Below are 16,217 nucleotides of genomic sequence, written 5' to 3' on the forward strand. Positions count from 1 at the left end.
GAAAAAAAAAAAAAAAAAAAAAAAAAAAAGAATTAGTATAAAATATAGAAATGAAGGAAGGAGGATGTTAAGAGATGAAACAAGAGTAGTCCTGATGCCATTTTTCATCCCTTTCAGTTGCCTGCGATGGCCACAACAAGAGGAACCCTTAAGCATGTTTGTGTATCCTCAGGACCTTATATTAACTTGGCTGCCTTCTTTCTTAGCACCGGTGCTTCTGAGTTGGGTCAGTGGAAAATGAACATCAGGGGCAACAGAGATACAAGCATGTAGCATAATACAGTACTTGCACATAGTGTGCGCAAAGTAAATATTTGTTTAATCAACGTGTTGCTGACTGCTGACTAGGCAGATGGCTTCCCATGCTGTTTAAGTGATTAATAAAATTGTGATTCTCCTAGGCATGCACGTAACTAGATGTGTGTGTTTCAATAGGCAGTTGGATTCGGTACGCTGTTATTATTTTATTTGATGCTTTTGAGCCCATACTTTAAAAGCAGCAGGAGCTTTTTAAATTTTTTCAAGTATTTTAGCTAGTTTTAAAGTCAGGATTATACTTGACTCATGAGTGTGGTAGCTTTCCTTTTTTTATTTAAAGCACTACTATGTTTATATTGGATCGTGCTTTCATTGAAAGTTTGTAAACCTTACCAGTAACATATTCTGGATCTGGGCCTTGGGGTAGCAGACAAGATGGAGTAGGATGACTTTGCAGGCTCCGCCAGCACCCTGACCCTTGCGGTGCTGGGTTTTTCTGATGTACAGTGGTAGCAGAAATAACTCATAGGTGATTATCTTCTCAGTTTGCAACAAGGAAAAAGAATGGAATTTAGAAGTTTGCTCCCAAGAGTTATACCTTCTACCTGGAATACTTTTTCTTTTTTTTCTTATTCCAGGTTGTCACTGCTATCTACCTCCTCAAAAAGTGCCATTTGGGTGCTTTGTGGATTGAACCTACATAGAAGAGATGTACTATTCATTTTCATTGCAGTTTGTGAAGAGTGATACAAAAGAATAGTCCTGTGTTCTCTTCACAGATTATATCTGGGTGCCATTTGTCAGACATGAACTGTTAGGGAATTGAGACCATTGGTTGAACAGGTTTTGAGTTCTTCAGTCCAATTCTTACAAATTCACCATTAATTCAGAGAGCAATCAAGTGCTCTACATTCATTTGCCATCTTGTTCTACACTAACAACTTACCGTGTGTGCATAATGATGACACTGATTGGAAGCACACAATGTATTGGGGACTTTAAATACAGTCCTTTCCTTGATTCTCACAATTGTACGATGAAATTGGCACTACTATTTACCTCTATATTTTTAAGATAAGGAATTGAGGCTTTTTAATCTATCTCCTTTTCAAGATGAGAAAGTAAGTTTTAAGTAACATGCAGTGTAACGTGGAGAACAAATACCAGAACATAAACAAAACAAGATTTGTCCCAAAGCCAGAAAATTCTCATGTGATCAACTTTGTACATGGCACAGATACAGAAATAAAATGTAAACACAGTTGTTTTGTCTATAAGTTATCTAAAAGTATGGGCTTGTACACTTCGAGTGGCCTGTATTTAAGCGTACCCACTCCAATCTTAATAAAATGGAATGGTGACTTTGAGGATCCAGGAAAGCAAGTTTTGTTGTTTCCTCCTTGGGGGCCCAAGACCTTTCACAAAATTCTCCTAAGAAGATCTTCTTAAGCCCCTCAGTTTAATCCCAGGGTAACATATACCTAAGATTTAAATCTATGTTTTCACGTAAAGACAGACTCCTTCAAGAGCTACCAGACGTGTAGGAAAATAGGTGCCATCTATCTCCATGCGCCTGGGTGTTACCAAGGCCACCCAGGCCAAGGACTTCCTCTTTTATTTTTCAAACCTGGAAACAAGTGTTTCTCTCATTCCCGTTGTCATTCTTGTTTTCCTCTATTTTTCTCCCCTCTTCATTAATTGACTATTCAGAAATGTAATCCCTTCTATTAAGGAAGTGGTATCATGGTTGCTTAGAAGAAGTAAAAGTGTGTAAAGATGTTGCCTTTAGGATAAACCATGTCAGTTAATGAACTATTATAGAGAGGTAGATAAAGAAGACCAACACTTGAAAGAATGTCACTAGAAAAAGAAGATGAAACTGGCCTGCCAGGCCTGGTTTGAGCTCAAAATAAGCTGAACTGCACATGTAAATGATTCTCTCTCTTCCTGATGATAATATTGTGAATTGTGAATTTGCTTTCTCCATAATTTTTACTTAGCTGCATTATTATACAGAGAGACTGTTATATTTCTCTTTAGGTATTTCCTAGAAATGTATTCCCAAATTAAAAAAATTTTAATGAGAGAACATAACTGTAATATTCCACCTACATCAATATACAAAGAGATTCTTATTTTTAATTTTATATAATGCCTATAAACATATTTCCAAAGTATAATTTCTTCCTTTTTTGTGGGGGTACCAGGGATCAAACTCAGGACCTTATACTTGTGAGGCAGGTAATGGGCAGTGGAACCACTGAGCTAAATCCCCAGCCTCCCCAAAGTACAATTTCTATGTTCTATGTTCTAAGAACATAACTGTAGGCCCAACTCCCTGCATCATTACAAAATAGATTCTTACTCTTTTTCTTTAGGTATTTTCTAGAAATACATCCCAAATTAGAATTTCTTGATCAGAGAACATAATTGATTTTGGCTTTGAATTTTGTTTTGTGGTTTTAATCTAGGTAGGAAAGATGTGCTGCTCCTTTTTATTGTTACATTTAAATATTGATGTTGAAGAATACTACAATGTTCTATTTGCAAACTAGATTTGGGCACCACTTGTAAGAGATAGAATATTAAGGAGTTGAGTCATTGGTCTGATCAGGGTGAAGCCTGTCACGGCTCCTCCTTTCCTTCTGTTCTTCTGCATAGTTGTCTACAGGAGTATGGAAATAAGTCCAAGAGTAAACACTGCAGTTGTTTTGCATACACCTGGGTTTCTAATAGACTCTGACCAGAGATTTTTCCATTTCAGACGTCTAAGCGCATTATTAATGCTGTGAGTGTTTTTTCTTGTTCCTGTGGATGTTAGGAAGGTACGGAAGAGTAATCAAAGAATATCTGTTCTAGAAAGCTTGGCTGGCTTTCACCGGGCCTTTAAACTGTTTGGACTAAACCATTTCTCCAGTAGATGGCACTCTTAGACCTTCGACCCCAAAGTTCACAGGTTGATGACTATTCCTTTGCGTTGGCTGCAGATCATAACCGAATCCATGCCACTGATGTCTTACATGCTGTTTGGTATCTTACGACACAGCCTATCCCAGGCCTCTCCACCGTGGTTAATGACCCCGGGTCAGCAAGTGATTCAGGTGTGTATTAAGTACATCTGTGCTCCCTTGTGAAACAGAAATGAGTGTGTGTGTGTGTGTTTAAAGGAAGTGCAAACAAATGGTGCCTATTTAACACTTTTTAAATTTTCTATTATTTCAACCTTTTCTTCTCAGACTCTGACAGTGGATTTACACATGGGCATATGGGATATGTGTTTTCAAAAATGCATAATGCGGCGGATGATAAATATGGATGCCTTTCCGGAAACATCCCTGCCTTAGAGTTGATGGCGCTGTACGTAGCTGCAGCCATGCATGACTATGACCACCCAGGGAGAACGAATGCTTTCCTGGTTGCTACCAGTGCTCCTCAGGTAAATCTTTAGACTTGGATTAGGAGGAACCACTCAATGTAGAGATTTTTCTGAAGAAAATTAATTTTATCCATCTGAATTCTAATAGGCACCAACTAAATAGATGCCAAACTATACTGTGTCCCAAGATAAAATTCTTAGTCATGCTGGTTGTGAAAAGACAACATAGGTTTTTTTCTAAGATATTCATGGCAAGTATGCACCTTTTACCCTTAGGGTATTATCGCTCCTTCCCCGTTACTCCTATAAGAAAATCTACTTGAGTTCACGTTATGAGCTCCTCGACAAAGAAAGGCAGATTGTACATGTGTCTGTTACTGTAAAGATTAGAGAACCAAATCTATCTTGGATTTTTAAGACTGTAAAGTTTCTCTGTATATAAATGATATTCCTCCGAAAGACATTTATGACAGCACTTATTATTCTTAAGGCATTTCTGTTGGTTGTTGAATTTAGCACAATTTCTTTCATTCATTGAGGGAAAATTTTTACCTAAACATGAGATTCAAGAAAAACAACAAAACATTCAGAGACCCTTGGTTCTTCATTCTAAAGGATCTAAAATGTCAGTCTGGTTCTGTGTCTACCTTGTTTGTTGTGTTTTATCCCACTCTCATCTAATTATACAACCTCTCTTCTGGACCATTCTAGAATATTTCTTGAATTTCCTTGAAATAGAGAGTATTCCTTGAATTTATATATACAATAAAAATATTCTTTTTTCTTGACCACATATTTTTTCTTCTTTCCATAAGTCCTTCATAGATCAAAATTAGTTTCCCAGAAATAGGCAGAAATTCTCTTGCCAGCATAATTTACTACTCAGGTTTTCTTCCTTATTTTTTTACTTACCTCAATATTGATATTCATGTGCTTAGTCTAACGCTAGTCTTCAAGCATTTTTTGTAGGCAACTTCTCTTTTTTCTTGAAGTTTCGCTTAGCATTGTTTGAGAATTCAAAATGAGTAGATGTTTACTATATAAGTTACTAGTTACTATTCTAGATAAAGTGTGATATTGCCCATGGTTGATGGTGGGGTGAAGATGTTTTGTTTGTGGACTTGTTAGGGATTTCATTCCTCTTCAATAATGATAAAAAGTGGTAATTCTTATACCATATATTGAAATTAACCAAATTAGCTCATAGAGATTATATATATATATATATACATATATATGTATATATATGTATATATATTGTGTGTGTGTGTGTTCATGTGTTTATGTTTAAATTCCTGTAACTTGCAAAGAAATCCAAAGAAAAAGATTTTGTGGAAAACACATTCTATTAAGGCAAGCTAGGGCCTTTTATTTGCTGTAATTTGGGAAAAGCAAAAAAAGTTTCAAAAAACGGACCTCAGGTTATGAAAGAAAATTTAGCCAAGAAACATAATCAGCAGCCAAGATATGGCAATAAATGATTGTAAACAACCAGCAAAGGCAAGATTATTTCTTGTATTGCTGTTGTTCCAGGAACAAAATAGCTATTTTGCATATTCTCATTTATTTTTGCAATTCTTTTAAAAACTTAAACAACTTAAAGTTGAATTCTTAACTCTCTTCTTGTTTGCATAGGCGGTGCTATATAATGATCGCTCTGTTTTGGAGAATCATCATGCAGCTGCTGCATGGAATCTTTTCATGTCCCGGCCAGAGTATAACTTCTTAATTAACCTTGACCATGTGGAATTTAAGCATTTCCGCTTCCTTGTCATTGAAGCAATTTTGGCCACTGACTTGAAGAAACACTTTGACTTCGTAACCAAATTTAATGCCAAGGTAACTAGATTTGCACCAGTCTTCATATTATGGCCACATTAAAAGGTGTCATAGAATCAAAGTGTGGAGCAAAATTCAACTGCCTTCAGCTCTCATACGTCAACCGTGAAAAAGAGTGCAATAAAATGTTTAAATGGAAGCAGATATGTAAGGTATTGGTCTGGATCTAGGTACCTGAAACTGCAGTGTTGTGTGTGTATGTTATGTTTCTTTCTACAGATGAACAATAAATTCTGAGTATCATTAAAGATTTATTTTAATCTTCTCTCATCTATATGACATATTTATGTAAATTATCCAGAAGTAATAAAGATAAAAAAATTGAAGTGAACTTTCTTACATCAAACATAAATGCCCAAATATTAATTCAGGAAAAATTCTTATTAATTGCAGCTTTATTATTTTAATAGTAATTGCTAATATATGCTAACTTCAATAGCACTTACAGTCAGTTCCATAGTTTATGATTTTTTTTTTTTTTTGAGACAGGGTCTCACTATGTAGTTGAGACTGACCTGGAACTCACTATATAGCCCAGGCTGGTCTCGAACTCACAGCAATCCTCCTGCCTCAGCTTCCCGAGTGCTAGGATTACAGGCATGCACCACCATGCCCAACTCTCCATAGTTTATAATTATTATATCCATCACTTATTATTTTTAACTTTTGGATGAACTCTTTTACTATTAATTTATATAAGCCAGTCACATTATCTTAAATAGCTAAGGTCCCAGTTATTTGGTATTCTGAGATCCACATGGTAGAAAGACAATTGGTATTCTATGGTTCTTTTTTTTCTCGTTCAAGTTTTGCTTTCTTTCCTTGAGATAAAACATTTTAACTTTGTCCTTCAAACAGGTGAATGATGATGTTGGAATAGACTGGACCAATGAAAATGATCGTCTCCTGGTTTGTCAGATGTGTATAAAGTTGGCTGATATTAATGGGCCAGCTAAATGTAAAGAACTTCATCTTCAGTGGACAGAGGGTATTGTCAATGAATTCTATGAACAGGTAACTGAAGTGCTTAGACTATCTCAAGCTGTATATTTGGGCTTCTCATTAACTCACTAAAATTTCCAAAAAGCTGTAAAGTATGATTACTCTGTTTCATATTCTATACTCACGGACAGTTTTGATCAAAGAGTTAAAAATTGTTATGGTAAAAAAAAATCAAACCTAACTGTCACTACAGAGCTTTATGATAAAGTTATTTCAATCATTTTGGGGGAAGATGGTAAGATAATGGAATGACATAATGAGACATTATGCAGGCCTTTGAAATTCTGTTCTTCTATAGATTATTATGATAAGAGGTAGTTCAAATTTATTTGGAGAAATATATTACCTTAAGTGCATGTACTTTTCTAATAGAGTGAAAAAGAGCATATAAGGAAACTTTCCCGGAAATGGACATTTTATTGGATGTGTTGATAGGTTAACAGACTACCAAAAATTTACGACAATAACGTTAAGTGTGGGATGCTACTCCCTCTGGAGTGCTCACCTCAGTTGGTTATCTGTGGAGCTTTCTATTTGGAATTGTGAATTCTTTTAAGAGGAATGTAGAGGTAATGGTGCATTGGTGAAGGACAGGGATCAGAGGCATAAAAAGATTTAGAAAAAGTGAAGGTATTTATTCTAAGAAAAGCAGAGATAACGGCCTTCTGATATTTAAAAACTAACATACAAATTTAGGAATGGGTTGATGTTAATGCCCAACAAGGGATCTAAATGTAACCCTTCTGTAGAAGTTATTGGGTGACAGAGTTGGAGTCCATATCGAAAGAAAACTGTATTACTAAAGGTGTCCCAAAATAGAATGAGGTACTTTATTAAGCAATAAATTGTCACTGAACTCTTATGGGTATTGCAAGTAAGATTCATATATAAAATAAAAGGTTTGTGCTTTTATTTTTAAATTTCTTTCTTTATTTATTTTTTGTACTAGGGATCTAACTCGGGTCCCTGCACTTGCGAGGCAGGTGGCGGAACCACTGAGCTAAATCCCCAGACCTTATATGTTTTTATTTTTATGTAATGAATCTCCTTACAGAGGAATGGGCTTAATTGATGGTCATTCCTGAAAAATTGAAATGCAGAAAAAACATGAAGGGAAAGGAAAATCCATTAACAATAATGCAGTTTCTTAGGCATAACCATCACTGATAGTTTTTCTTTCCTTCATTAGATAACTTCTGGTTTATGATGTCATTTTTTTCCCAGAAAAGTTTGAAGGAGTTCAAACAAAACATGTTCCTAGTAATACTATTAAACATATAATACATAAAAATGTGAAAAGCAATATAATCACAGTCATGGTAACCTAAACAAGATATCAATCTGAATTGAGCAATAAATTATGCTTTCAAGTACCCAAGGCATAAAAGGAAAGCATGATAGGTTGTATATTTGTTTCATTATCATTTCAAGTATTACCTTTTAAGATCCATCTATATTCAAATTTAAGGAACACTCACTAGTGTGATACAATTGTTTATCTGCTGATATGTTAAGCAACTCTTGTTAAAGGCCAAAACCTCTAGATCACAAAATTAGTAAGTAGCAGCAACTAAGCATTTTTCTAATAATCTTAGTGATCTGGGTAGAATTTCTTAGCAAAGAAGTAAAGGAGTTTGCACGTGAATGTTTGGATTCTTGAACTCTATACATTTTAACTGCCCGGTGAACACTGCCTTTTCTTGTGTCTTAAACCTGTGTCACTTACCTTTCTAGCTAGCTACTCATGGTAAATGCCTCTTCCTAGGGTGATGAGGAGGCCAGCCTTGGGTTGCCCATCAGCCCCTTCATGGACCGTTCTGCTCCCCAGCTGGCCAATCTGCAGGAATCTTTCATCTCTCACATTGTGGGGCCTCTGTGCAATTCGTACGACTCAGCAGGACTCATGCCTGGAAAATGGGTTGAAGACAGTGATGAGTCAGGAGATACTGATGACCCGGAAGAGGAGGAAGAAGCCACAGCAGCCAATGAAGAAGAGACCTGTGAAAATAATGAATCTCCCAGTAAGTTATCAACTCTAGTTCTAATAGGTTTTCCAGAGATTGTTTCCTTAATTAGGTTCAGTTAAATTTTATGCTTCTCATGAATTACATCTTAGTGGGAGAGCATGTGAGGCAGTAAGAAATAGCATTCGTTTATTCATTCAACAGATATTTATTGAGCACCTACTTTGTGCAAGGCATCTCTGCAGGTACTAAAGCAGAGCTGTGACCAAACGGACAAATAAATCCTTGCTCATGTAGGCTTACATTCACGGGCTCAGGAAACACTAAGCAAGACAAAATCAGTTTATCTATGATACATTAGGCACTGACAGATATTAGAGGGCAGAAAAAAAAATATGAAGTGCTTGAGAAAAAGGTTGGAGTTTTAGATGACCATGGTCAAGGAAAATATACTGTAGTAAGAGAGCTTTTTTTAAAAAAAAAAAAAAAAGCTGAGAAAATTTGGATGCGTGAAAAGAAGTTGCCAAGGAAAGGAGAAGGTAACATTCCCAAAGGTCCCTAGTGGGCATTTCTGGTAACTGACTGGGAGCACGTCTTGTGGCTGGTCTAATCCGCTTAATTTAATTGTCTATGAAAGCATTATTTTTTTTCCACACCTTTATGTCCGTTGCCATGAGAAAGGTAATGGCTAATCACATAATTAGCAAAATCCACGACCCTTACAGTGACAAGCCAAAAACACTGTTCTGTACTCATAGAGCATAGCCTGCGTGTGTTTTCTACCTGCTCAAATGAAAGACATAAAACCTTAATATTTCAGACCCTTTGCAAAATATTACCAACAAAAGACATTTTGATCATTCCTCTCCTGCCCTGTTTTTAATCACAGTTAGGGAAATCAAGACCCAGTTCGTTTCAATCAACCTGTACGGAGGTTCCCCCTGCGCTTGTCCTCACCCATTTTGTCTTCAAGTCGTCTCTCGTAGCACAGGTGAAGAGGTAACCACCAACTGGACTTGGGATAAAGAGTGCTGCAAATCCAGCCTTAGGCCAGGCTTTTCTACCCTACCTATTAACTTTTGTACAGAACAGAGAAAACGGAGCTTTGTTTCTCTTCAGTATTCTACAGTCGAAATAATTGTTTCTCTCTATTTAAAAAAAAAACAAAAAGACTTCTATTAGAAATTTTGTGTTGCCCTTCATGATCAAAGCTGGACGCCCAAACTTGGGCTTCATGAGTGATTTATTCATTTGTATGTTTAATAAGCATGTATTCGTAGTCTCATTTTGCCTTGTTTTCATTTCAGACAGCTGAGTATTTTGCTGTCTTATTCGGGAGAGGAAGGTTTATTTTTCATTGAATGACATCGGAAGGTGGTGTTTGTCAGCGTAGCTGCTGAGAAAGAAAGCTTTGTTCCCGTGGGTCCTGACCAATTGCTACCTGAATCCAAACACATCGAAAACACAAACACAAAATCCAGGCATCGGGAGCAGAAGCAGTGAAAGCCAAGAATTTATTCCAGAGGCTCAACTTGTCAACCTAGGCTTTAGCAGTCAGTGCTGCATCCAAACATCGTATTCCTTTCTGTCTGAAGGGTTAGGTCACCATTCTGAACACAGATCCTGATACCTGCTCTCCGCACTAATGCAAGAATTTTGTCCATCCTCTTGCTAATGGCTTTCAAAGTTAACTGGCCACCTGATACTAGCATATACAATAACCCATGTGCAGTGATTTGATATCATAGCTGTAGCAGTAATCTCCTTGCAGTGTTACTTCACAGCCAAGACAATGACAAATGTGAAGCACTGTCTGTATTTTTACGCATTGGCCATAACAGTAATGGGATTTAGTTAGCTACTTCATTTTACCGAAGACTAAGGCTCAGAAACTGAAGTGGTATCTCAAGGTTAAAGAACCAGAAAAGAAAGCCAGGTTTCTTAATGTTTAACTCCATTGCTTTTGGTGCTTAATAATTTTAATTTCAGAACTCACATTAGCTGAGACAGTTACCTTGATTGAGCCTGACTCATAGATTTCAGAAACTATTAAATATGTGCTGATAACTTGTGCAGTTTGCAAAACTTGGAGATCTCCCAGGAAACACAGAATAAAATGTTTCAGTATGGTGTTCTAGGGAAAGCAGGCTTTTACCACACCTCATAATTAAACCTGAAAGATTCCTACAGTGAACTAAGAGGTTTCTAATGAAGTACTAAACCACGTTTAGAATTTGAGCAATGAAAGGCTCTTTGTTCTCATTTCAAAAGGTTCCAGTGCTGAACAATGGGCCTCCCAATACAGACCACCTGCAGATTCTAATCTACGCAAATGTATTTGGTACAAACTTTCTTCTACGTCACCTTATTCAATCTAATTCCAGAGAGGTTTATTGCTAAAGTTTAACAGCCTTAATAAGAGAACAGCTGCTCTCATAGGGACTGCCTGGGAAGGAAAAAGAGAAAAATTGAGCTTTAGTTAGCTTCTTCCCCACAAATGTGTACAACTTTCAGCTGGAAAAGTCACCTGGAGCTGTTCAGTGTTTTGGATGACTGATTCAGATCTATCCTTCCGTCAGTGGTGGCCTGTCACTCTCCTGATTGGAGTTAAAAAGCATTTCAGCATTTTAAAATTTCTCAAGGGAAGCTTATTTGTGCTTACCTGAGCCCAAACCAAAGCAGAAATAGACCACAGCTTAGATCAAAGAGTAATTTTAAATTTGCTTTTAAAAATTGAACATATTAATACAGATTTTAGTAGAAAGAGATCAATACATTTTGACAACCAATAAATAAGCATATGCAATAAAGTCTATTTGAATTTTAGGCTTTGAATATCTTCCTTGTTAGGAAACTTGCAGACGTGTGAGGTCATTTGTTACAGCCCCTTCTGCCTTGCTCCTTGTGCCCGGTGCTGGCCCCTTCTTTCCCAGCGTGGTGAATTCCCTTGACTGCCTTCCAGCTCGTGTGTCCTGTCCGCTCCTTTCTTTTCTTTTTTTTTTTTTAAAGGCCTCCCACTTCTCCCACAGGTTGAATCTTCTGTGCTGCCAGAGTATGATGTATCGAAGAGAAACTGCATAGACACTTGTGAAAAATAGCAAGGAAGGCAGCTTTTAAGTGCTGGATGAGCTAGTAGTGAATAAGTGCTAGAGGACCTCTGGGGGAGGCAGCTGATTTAACGAGGACATCTGTGTACGATAACTGGAGCACGTTGACGTTGCGCTCCACTCACCCACAAAACTACCGTCCCTTCCCTTCCCTCCTACCCTCCCCGCCCATCCCTTCCTCTCTGCCCTTTCCCTCCCGCTTTTCTTCTCTTCATTTTCCTTTTTTCTTCTCCTCTCCCCTTATTTTTAAAATTCTACTGTCATAAGAACACGACGTTTGATTTACACTTGGAACAAAATTTTTAAATATGGAAATTGTACCTCTCCAAGTATAACGCTATGCTTTTATAGTCAAAGATGTTGTGCCCTGGGAATTGAACCCAAGGCCTCCAGTGTATTAGGGAACTGCTCTGTCACTGAGCTACAACTCCAGTTGCACCCTGCCCCTTTTCTAATTTTATTTTGCGACGAGGTCTCACTGTGTTGTCCCGGCTGGTCTCAAACTTGCAATCCTGCTGCCTCAGCCACTGAAGTCACTAGAATTAGAAACATACACCACTGTATCCAGCTGGTACTTTTTTCTTTTTCTTTCTTTCCTTCTTTTTTTTTTTCTCTCTCTTTTTAAAATACTAAGATACAACCCTAGCCCTTTTTATTTTGAGTCAAGGCTTCACTAAGTTGCACAGGCTTCGGTTGAACTTGTGATCTTCCTGATTCTTGCCAGAACTCTAGGATTACCTGGCTGCAGTCTTTCTTGATGACTGCTTTACAAAGTGATGGCTCCCAGGTCCTGGAAAACAACATTCCTGGAGGCTGGGAGAAGTTTGCATATGTGAAAGTACTAGAGAAAGAATTTTGGGTTAAAAAATTTCTAAAGCAAATGATCTTAAAAATTAAGGCAAACTGGGAGAAATAGTCAGATGGTCTTGGTCACAAGTGTACGTATGTCTAAAATAGCACAGGTGCTCAGTTTTTGTCTTCTTGACTTTTTCTCCTTCAGAGTGCAAACTCCTTTAAGGAAAGCCTGATTCATCTTTGTTTCAAAAGCATCCAGAAAATTGCTTATTTCTTTGTCAATGCCAGTTTGATCAAAGAGTTCACCTAATGAAGAAATAATAAATACAATGAATGTTTTAAATTCCTGTTGTTTCCTGTCTGTATGGTTCAAAAGTAATTAAAGATAGGATTTTTTTTTCCTATAGTATATGTACAGAATTCATCTTGTCAAGTCGTGTAACATGCAAAAAGATTCCGTAGTGTGTTACAATACCACTGTAAAAAATACTATGGTATGTCAAAAGAATCTCTAGAACGTTACAAAAGTGTTAATAGATGGCCTCTGAGAGATCTAGTTCCTTTGGCATACCCCAAATGTACATCAGTGTAATTGGCATTGATTTTTGTTTTTGCTATTCTTAAATTGTTCTCTTTCCGCCCTTTTTTCCTTCCTGTTATGCTTTACATTGTAAATTATAACCACTTCATTGATTAGACTCAGATATCCCTTCTGATCATCCTTATTTAACAGTCTCAATTTGTTCTGAACTTTCTGCCAACTGCTTTTTAATGTTTTTTGCTATCAACACTTCATTTTCACCTTTAATGGTAAAACAGAAACTCGAAGGAATGTTCTTCATTTCTTATTCAATAATGTGCCCTAGGCTTTGTCGATACCCACCCAAATGGAGCGAGAAGAGTTTCTATCCTAGGGAGATTTACAGTCTAAAGGAAGGATCCACTTACCTTTCAAATTCCTGGCCTCAGTCTAAAATGATCACTCAGATGAAGGAATATAATGAGAGTTTCATTATATTTTGATTACCTAGAAAAGAATGGACCTCTCTTTTGACCGTGGGCCAACTGCCTACTTTACTCTGCAGCTGGATCTCCCAGAAACCTCATGCCCAAGCACCACACATCTGCTCCTCATGTAACTGTCCTCTTCTCAGTAGATCTGACCACTGTCTTCTCGGTTGTTAAGGCTTGAAGGCTCGGGGCTAAATTTGACTCCTTCTCTTCTTAACTCCCTATCTTCAATTGGCTTCCAAGTCCTATTGCTTCTGTCTCATAAATGTTTCTCGTATTTATCTACCTAGCTTCCTTTCCACTGACCCTGTCCTAATCTAAGCCACCGTCATCATGCAGTATACCTCTGTTTGGTCATTTCCTTGGCTTCCTGCCACTTTTCAGAGACTTTATCAGACTCACTATAATTGTACCTATTTTTTCAGTCGAGCAAAAGATCCTTGCTGGCATCATTAGGTTGATTAAATACCCCTTATCCAAAATGATTGAGTCCAGATATGTTTCAGATTTTATAATATTTGCATGGACATAATTAGGTGTCTTGGTGATGGGACCCAAGTATAAGCACAAAATCAATTTATATACCTTATGTACATATTCTGAAGGCAATTTTATATAATTTTAGTGGATCTGTATTGCGATAATGATTTCTCCCATGGGGTCAGATGCGGAAACTTTTATGGGTGGCATCATGTTGCTACTGAGAATATTTTGGAGCCTTTTGGATTTAGTGTTTTCAGGTTTGCAGTCTCTAGGTTAGAAAAGGTCAACCTATATCTCTCTTGTCTATCAGTGAGTTGCCAGACACTAGGAAGTCACTTGATTCATGCCAGATTCTTAAAAAAACAGTTTAGGAATTAGCTTAATTAACAAATTATGGAATTAATTGTTAGTCTTACAATGTCTTCTGTTGAAATTAAGTTGATTATTTTTGTCAATAAAGAGATAGAATTATGTGAGAATTGTTTTTAATGCTTTTCGACTGAAAACGTTAAATTGATCACAAGAGAATGCAATTTATTTATTTATTGAATGGAGCTTTGCAACATGTAAGAGCTGATCCTTAGAAGGATTCCTCAAGGCTCCTATCGTCTAAAGAGAGCTGATGCCTAGAATAATGAGAACAAAGCAAGCTTCTGTATTAGTTGCCTTTCCGTTACTGGGACCAAGTATCTGATATACACAAGTTAAAGGAAGAAAGGCTTATTTCAGCTCATGGTTTCAGAGGGTTCAGTCCACGATCAGCTGTCTCCGAGGCAGAAATGCCATAGCAGAAGGGAATGGAAGAGGAAAGCTGCTCAATGCACGGCAATCAGGAAGGGCAGAGAGAAAGAACAGAGAGAGCAAGAGCTACAACCTCCGAAGGCAGCCGGCAGTGCCTTACCTCCAACCAGGCTCTACCTCCTAATCGTACATTCAGCCAGGCATTCATCAACGCATTAACCTACTGCTAAGGATTGCACCCTCCTGATCCAATAACCTTCCAAAGCCCCATCTCTGTCCTGTTGCAGGACATTGCACATCTCCAAAAAGGGAAAACTGTTGATTCGTGTAAGCGTGATGTTGTCTCGTATTAACACTTACCTGCCCTTCCTCCTATTTCTGTGTCAGCTATCTGACAGCTTGTTCTTTCAACCTTAATTTCTTCATGAGGTTAGGACTATACCCAACTGTAAGTTTACTTTGTGCTACGTATCAATGCAAAGGATGAAAGATTTCCAGTCCCCACCACTTGATCTCATATTCATTCTACATTACTGGGGAAAATTGCAGAGCAGGATTCTGATTGATCTGACTTGGGTCACATGCCCATGCCATGGCCAATCCCTGTGACAGAGCTTGTATTGCCAGGAGGTAGACAGAGAAGTCAAGTTTGGCAGCCTTTTCTATATAACTGGAGGAAGGGAGGAAAATTCTCAAATAATTTGGGATGCACAGATATCAGATGAGATAATGACAAAGAGAGGAAGGGAAAAAATAGAAATAATATCTACTCTGGAAAATGTATATGGAGCAGCATGAAAATTTAGAAGAAAGATTATTTCTTAGAAGAAGAATCCAGGGAAATGTGACTGGGACTTATGAATGGATCTGAATTTTATTAGTGATTAAAAATAGCATATCTGAAGGAGAGGCAGGACAGCTGGAAAGTAGCCAAGTTCGTTGCATATAAAGAAAACAGAACGGTTAAGTATAGTTAGCAGCTAGACTGCAGAAAGAGCGACAAATATGAATTTGTGACAGCTTGTGGAAGAACTTGGAATGGAAGTTGAAAATATTGTTTTGCTTTTTATTTGTTGTTGTTAATACTGGAGATTTTCCCCCAGGACCTTTGCACAGAGCTATATCTTGAGCCCTTCATTTATTTTTCTATTTATTTATGACAACATTTCACTAAATTGCCCGTGCTGAGTTTGATCTTGGAATCTTCCCTCCTCAACCTCCCAAACTGCTGGGGTTATGGGTGTGTCCCACCACACCTGGCTCAAAATTAACTTTGTAGTTTAGGCAATGCAGAGGACCGATGTAACAAATGTCTTCAGAGAAATCAATCCTGTAGACTTCTAGGAGTTGAACTGATTGACTGAGGATGATAAGAAGTTATTCCCATCACGTAGGTGAGAAGTCTTGAAAGCCGGAACGTGAGAAAACTTAATAGCAAGACACAGGTGGAAACTTGTGTCGACAATACCAAATACTAAATATTTTTCACAGTTATTTCTCAGCAACATTTCAATAGTTATTGCCATCATGATTTCTCCCTTCTTGAAAACTGCATCATGATAATATATAAATCAGGAGATGGGTATATGTATCCATTGGGTACTTAACTCATTATTATTACTTTTTTTTTTTTTTTTTTTT

At 37.4% G+C, this 16,217-nt stretch overlaps 1 protein-coding gene across 1 annotated transcript in view; it reads left to right on the top strand.

Annotated features, from left to right (window-relative positions):
• The window catches only part of Pde3a (phosphodiesterase 3A), a 291,025-nt gene that overhangs the window by 273,769 nt on the left and 1,039 nt on the right, over positions 1-16,217 (top strand). The window contains 5 exon segments of the mRNA XM_010615815.3: positions 3,246-3,359; positions 3,495-3,694; positions 5,270-5,473; positions 6,332-6,487; positions 8,241-8,496. Of these exon segments, the coding sequence (XP_010614117.2) occupies positions 3,246-3,359; positions 3,495-3,694; positions 5,270-5,473; positions 6,332-6,487; positions 8,241-8,496 (930 nt within the window).

Source organism: Fukomys damarensis, unplaced genomic scaffold (genome assembly GCF_012274545.1).
Source record: "Fukomys damarensis isolate Sample0158 unplaced genomic scaffold, DMR_v1.0_HiC HiC_scaffold_19, whole genome shotgun sequence".
In the NCBI taxonomy this organism is placed as follows: Eukaryota; Metazoa; Chordata; class Mammalia; order Rodentia; family Bathyergidae; genus Fukomys; species Fukomys damarensis.